This window comes from Pseudorasbora parva, chromosome 1 (assembly GCF_024679245.1).
Source record: "Pseudorasbora parva isolate DD20220531a chromosome 1, ASM2467924v1, whole genome shotgun sequence".
NCBI lineage: Eukaryota > Metazoa > Chordata > Actinopteri > Cypriniformes > Gobionidae > Pseudorasbora > Pseudorasbora parva.
Genome location: NC_090172.1, coordinates 39,363,420 through 39,370,300, shown reverse-complemented (window position 1 = coordinate 39,370,300; position 6,881 = coordinate 39,363,420). Strand labels below are relative to the sequence as shown.

Genomic DNA, 6,881 nt, shown 5'->3' with positions numbered 1-6,881 from the left:
GTATTCTTATTGGCTATAGCACTTGCCAGTGCAGTTTATGTAAAGTATTAGCCACAGAGAGTAGTTGTGTGTTTGCTGCCAGATAGTTAACACTCATGTCATGGACGTGAAACAAGTTTAATAAATCCTCATTGCAAACGTGCACCCAGAGCCTCCTTGTACACTTCATCGGTCATAAACACAACACCAAGTACACTGAAATGTTAAAAATGTGACGATAGTATCTGTGTACAGCATCGACTTACAAGTAGACTAAGTTATATTCGGTCCCGCAGCTGCGTTCAGTCGCGTCACGCGGGGCTCCAGACTGTAGCCGAATATATACCAGTGTCTGTGTATATTAAATACTATATAAATATTACTCTTCCATGTTTTGCGTCTCTGTGTGAATGACGGCGGCGCGTGTCATATCATGAACACAAATACTCAAAGGTCACGGCAACCCGTCAAAATAAAAGTTTGATTTAAACGTGAATAAATTGACAGAATATATTAGTTTGTAGTTGTCATTGTTGCCAATTTTAACACATGTGTGTATTGTACCATTTGTCAAGCAATAAAAATGATTGTTTTAACAGTCTAAACATGCATTCTTCATTTGTTCTTTCATAATTGTCTAGTTTTACAGTAGGCTAATGCACAGGAGATTTTTTAAGAACAACCCAGCAAGAATAACCCAGAATAGCAAATCCATTAATGGTAAAAAATTGAATACATTTTGGGTTTTCTCAACAGCCCAGCCTGCTGGGTTAAAATGCCACTGGGTTAATTTAACCCAGCATGTGTTCTGTCCAATATTTACCCAGTGCTGGGTTGTCAATCGGGTTGTTTTTAACCCAGCCATTTTTAGAGTGAATAATAATCAAAAGGTGAACAATTATTAATAAGCAATTGAAATGTTTATTGTTTAATTATTATTAATTAAACCTATTAATAATGTTAATTTATTAAACATAGCCTATTAATAAATGTTAATTTCCAACATACTTTGGGTTCATTTTAAGCAAGCCATACAGTAATTTTTAAACAATAGTTGAGTTAAATAAAACTACCCAGCAGATTGGGCAAACATTTATTGCGAGTTAAAACAACCCAATTGCGGGGTTTGTCCATTTTCAACCCAGCTTGGGTTGTTTTTTAACCCAGCATTTTTTAGAGTGTAGGCATATCCAGTACAAAGTAAACTGGTTGCAGATAATGTAATTATGTACATATACAGTATACAGCTGAATTCATGAACATATGGAAAAGGCTTAGATATGAGTTGGGAATCAGTGCAGATGTGGACACAGAGGCCTTGGAACCAGGAACATGGTTTTATCAGTGTGTATGAAAATAGCTTGTCAGGTCAGGGTTACAGCAGTCACCATAACAGCTTTTGAAAAATGTATGTTATGCAACAAAAAGTAAAAGAGAGCTGAATTCACTGAATACGCTTATTTAATCAATGCAAAATATAAAATCCTCTAATTAAACCTAAAGGAAGCTTTTTGTGCAGTCTACATGAAATAAGCAAACAGTAGCAGCTCACATGTGAAATATACCATGGCCATTTCCACCACGCAGGCATAATATCGACTATATTCATGGAGGATGTCACTTTTCTGAGTACAGTTTTCCTAAGAAATGTTTTGCATGAAACTGAGATATTGAAAATAATATTAGAGCAATAATTATGGCAATTAATTCACAAATGAATAGCATTCATCTAAAATAACCTCCATGTAACTGTATATGAATGTCATTAATGAAATCATTGTAAATCTGAGAGAGTTAACAACATTCTTTAATAGGTAAGTAGGTAGTATTTCTGTAGTTACAATAGTAGAGCAAGGTGTTAGCAATGCCAAGCTGAAGGTTTTACACCCATGTAATGCATGAACTGATAAAATGGTTACTTTCAATGCATTTCTCATAAGTCTGTCAAATGCATAAATGTTAATGTAATTAATTAAGGAAAGTTTTACACCTGATTGAAAAAGCAACCAGAGGGAGGGAGCATTATCTTTTGTAGGGGTGGAAAAAGCAAGGTGCACAATATCCCACAGTGGAGCGATAAGATGTCCAGCATATGAATGAGGACTGGATATATAAAGCCCTCAGAGGAGCAGACAGCATTCAAGAGCAGCAATGGCCTTCTTGTGGATCCTCTCCTGTCTTGCCTTCTTTGGTGCAGCCTATGGTAAGATCCTGTTTTTCTTATGATAAGATACTTTTATACCAGCCTTTATGACTGGCTAACCTTTATTAAATAGTGTTTAGGATTCATCGATCTGTTAAATTGCTTTGATGTAATTTTTTGGTCTGTTAGGCTGTGGCGTTCCTGCCATCCCCCCTGTTGTCACTGGCTATGCCAGGATTGTGAACGGTGAGGAGGCACGACCTCACTCCTGGCCCTGGCAGGTGTCTCTGCAGGTAAAACTGGTGCAAATAACACTTCTTTATTAATCCTCAAATGATTTATTCATTTTTTATATAATTAAAAATATATTACAGGACTCCACTGGCTTCCACTTTTGTGGTGGCTCCCTGATCAACGAGATGTGGGTTGTAACTGCTGCTCACTGCAATGTCAGGTAAGACAGTATTAAAAAGTAAACTCTATTGGGGAATAATTTTTAATGTAAATTATATTATTACACCATTTTGATTACCTATATATTTTTATACAGGACCTCCCACCGTGTTGTCCTGGGTGAGCATGATCGTTCATCCAATTCTGAGGCCATTCAGACCATTGCTGTTGGAAAAGTACGTCGAACCTCAATATCTATTTTATTGACTATTTCTTTGTTTCTTGCTGAATTCTGTTTTTCAGTGGGAAACCTCTGTCCACATTCACTACATAAACATATAAAGCGGAATTGGTTCATTTATTTACGAAAAATATATAGCATCTTTAACAATATGTCATATCGAAAATCAGTCAGTGATGATGTTTACGCAAAATATTCCTAATGCATTCGACATCACTGAAAATATTCAAAATGACTATTCAGGACCACCTCTTTCAGTGTAATACATGTAATGTTTTCCTATGTAAGATTTAAAAGGATGGCATAGAATCCCATTTGAGAAGAAAACTGATTATACTGATTTTTTTTTTTTAAATAGGGCATTCAATATACAGCACATTCAATGTTTTATGGCCCCTTATAAAGACAACTTTCACTTCAGTAAATAAGTCAGCCTTAGTAGTTCATAAATTCTAGAACCATTTTCACCATTGGTCATTGATCAACTTTGCTTTTGAGAAACACAGCCCTTATCGATTCAGTTCAGTAAAGGATCCTTCAAAGAGGGAACCTTTTGAACTATTCATTAAAATAGCCAGCTCTTAAGCGTCATTTGTTTCGTGAATTACACTGGTCATGCTGTAGTACATGTTTTTGATTCACTAAAAAGTCATTTGTAGAGTAAACTTGCAACTTCACAATCACAACGTATAGCTAATATGATTTATTATTGATAAAGTTTCAGCAGTGGCGGCACAGATTGCCCATTGTAGAAAATCATTGCTAAAAAACTATCCTACGTCACCCACTGCCGGAAGGTAGTCTTTTAATAAAAACCTGAAAACAGTGTTTCCGAAGACAGCTTAAAATTAGAATGCTGACGTGCCTGTATCTTCTTCCCAAAGTCCATCAAGCACCCTAACTACAACAGCTTCACCATCAACAACGACATCCTCCTGATCAAGCTGGCCACTCCCGCTCAGATCAACACACGCATTTCTCCCGTGTGCCTCGCTGAAACCACTGACAACTTCCCCGGAGGCATGAAGTGTGTGACTTCAGGATGGGGCCTGACCAGGTACAATGGTGAGTTTCAGAATCTCTTTTCAGTTTTATGGCATTTGTTCAGTTTTTATAGTTAAAGAAGTTCAAACTTGAGTTAGATCTCCGTCCTGATATCTATTTTCTATGATGAACGCTTTTAAAATGCTGCCAATCTGTCCTTTCAGCCCCTGATACCCCTGCCCTGCTCCAGCAGGCCGCTCTGCCTCTGCTGACCAACGATGACTGCAAGCGTTACTGGGGAACCAACATCACTGATCTGATGATCTGTGCTGGAGCCGCTGGTGCTTCTTCTTGCATGGTGAGCTCCCCAATAAATAGATATGACAATTATTTATTCATACATTACTATTAATGAAACTTCATTTTACATGTATAGATAACTGTTTTGATCACAAACTCTTCTATGTGTTTTCCAGGGTGATTCTGGTGGTCCTCTGGTCTGTGAGAAGAATGGAGTCTGGACTCTGGTTGGTATCGTGTCCTGGGGAAGCAGCACCTGCTCCACTTCCACTCCTGCTGTGTACGCCCGTGTCACCAAACTCCGTGCCTGGGTTGACCAGACCATTGCTTCAAACTAAAGCAGCCATAAATACTGTCTTTATTTCTTTTAATAAAGATGTATGACATGACATTTGTTTCCTGTTTCTTGGACTTGTTATAGTAAAGACTTATATAAAATATTTAGATTCAGATTTAATTTAAACACTACCAGTCAAAGGTTTAGACACACTTATTTTTTATTATTATTATTTTAAGAATAATCATAATGTAATCAATACATAAACATACATTACACAAATTAAATTGTGGCTATTCCTGTGAATGTAATGAACAAAATGTTAAAAAGATCAAAACTAGCTTATATTTTATTTTCTACTAAATACCTATGCAAAGACAGCATTATTAGTTGTCTCAACCAACCCAGCACTTCATCAAAATTTCTCCATTCAGCTCGGTTCATCAACCATAATGCTCTTCTAGCTGGCCTTCCAGCATGCCCAAACCCTTGCAAATGATCCAGAATGCAACGGCGAGAGTGGTCTTTAATGAGCCGAAGAGAGCGCATGTTACGCCTCTCTTCATCAGACTGCACTGGCTGCTAATGGCTGCTCGCATCAAATTCAAGGCACTGGTGCTCGCCTACAAAACAACCACTGGCTCTGCACCAATATAAATCAATTGTTCAGACTTACACACCCTCCAGAAGCTTGCGTTCTGCAAGTGAATGACGCCTTGTGGTTCCATCCCAAAGAGGCATGAAATCGCTCTCACTGACCTTCTGACCTTGTCCTGGAACATTCCCACCTGGTGGAATGACCTGCTGATCTCAATTCCTGCAGCCGAGTCTGTAGCCATTTTCAAGAAGCATCTTAAGACACATCTTTTCCAACTGCACCTGACCAATAAAGACTAGCACTTAACTATCCAATTCAATTTTCTGTTGTTTGTTTGGAAGAAAAAAGAAAAAGTAAATTGTTTGTGTACTGTGCTGAATTAACTGAGACTTCTTACAGCACTTGCAGGTTGTTGCTATTGTTTGTTTCGTTGCTTCTATTGCTCTCCCCTTTTTGTAAGCCGCTTTGGATAAAAGCATCTGCTAAATGATTAAATGTAAATGTAAATACCCATTTTATGAGGTGCATCCTGGAATGCCTCTTAAGCAGAGGTGTCAAGTAACGAAGTACAAATACTTCGTTACCTTACTTAAGTAGAAATTTTGGGTATCTATACTTTACTGGAGTAATTATTTTTCTGCCTACTTTTTACTTCTACTCCTTACATTTTCAAGCAATTATCTGTACTTTCTACTCCTTACTTTTTAAAAATAGCCTCGTTACTCCTCTTTCATTTCATCTTTTTTTTTTTTTTTTTTTTTTTTTTTTTTTTTTCATTTCATCTTGTTTAAAAAAAAACTATGCAGATAAATCGCGTCATCGATAGTGTGAATTTGATTGTGGTTGGATGAGAAGTGTAAACATATACCATTCCAACACCCTATTGGTTACATCGCGCCTGCACATGACTCAAAGCACAAATCACACACGGTGTTGCCAGATTGGGCGGGTTCCAGCGCACGAGCGCGCGCACTTTCAGTCAATCAGCGATCAGCAGGCAGACGCGCTCATTCGTGACAGCCAGGTTTTTAGCGCGATAACTCGTTGTAGATGTATATTCAAGTGATTGCTATGCTAAAGTGGCATACATACAGTATATATATACACACAAGCCGTTTCTACAGTAAGGAGTGGTAGAGTGAACCAACTCTCAAACGTGGATTACACCTGTGACTCGAAGACTATCATCATGATCCTGTCCATCATAATACACACTCAGGACATCTGCAACTAGCAACCCCAACAGCTGCTGAAAGAGGTTTGAATCAATGATGAATCAGTTTTGACTGGGCTAAGTGCATGAACTTCACAAGGGTACTGTAGTTTTGTCAGAGCAAAGCTAAACGCATTGTTGTTATTTTTTTGTCGGCGAATTATTGTACAGTATATCAATGAATTACGCATTTTGGCAGTGGTGTGTTTTAACGTGTGAAATGCCTGTTAATTATTTGCTTTTTCCGATATCTTATATTGGGCACTGTTTGCACTTAAAGTGGCTTCTTCAATAAAATACCATCACATTATTTTGCCTGTTTTGGTGACCTTTGAGCCAGTGGCGCCACCAGGGGGTGGCCAGGGGTGGCCACGGCCACCCCTGGCGAACCCCTGGCCACCCCACTGGCCATGGCGTAGGTTTGGGGGGGACGCTAGGTACTAGTCCAATCAATTTTTAAAATAAGCAAAATGACGCGTCCCGTATCAAACCAATATGGGACGCGATGCACAAGATTGCATTTTAGCGGCGCTTTGCTGCCATAGCGACGGAGTCTCGAGAACATGCGCTGGAAACCTGCGCGGTTTTTTAAAAACATGTCGAGCGTCCACAGTTTGGTTTGAACGCAAGAGGATTTCCAGATATAGGGCTGTCCAGTAACTTAAGATGAACCTAAGACAAACTGCACCCTTTGCAGAGAAGCATTTCAGTGTCTCAGGCTGTCTGACTTAAAGCATGTGATGACAGACACAT

The 6,881-nt window shown here is 38.6% G+C and overlaps 1 protein-coding gene across 1 annotated transcript; it reads left to right on the top strand.

The window, feature by feature from the left end:
- Window positions 1–2,062: 2,062 nt before the first annotated feature.
- Window positions 2,063–4,429, top strand: LOC137084408 (chymotrypsin A-like). The gene is made up of 7 exons (XM_067450654.1): window positions 2,063–2,182; window positions 2,312–2,415; window positions 2,497–2,576; window positions 2,673–2,751; window positions 3,641–3,821; window positions 3,965–4,098; window positions 4,217–4,429. The coding sequence occupies exons 1-7, from the start codon at window positions 2,131–2,133 to the stop codon at window positions 4,376–4,378; spliced, it is 792 nt and encodes a 263-aa protein (XP_067306755.1). The 5' UTR covers window positions 2,063–2,130; the 3' UTR covers window positions 4,379–4,429.
- Window positions 4,430–6,881: the final 2,452 nt, after the last annotated feature.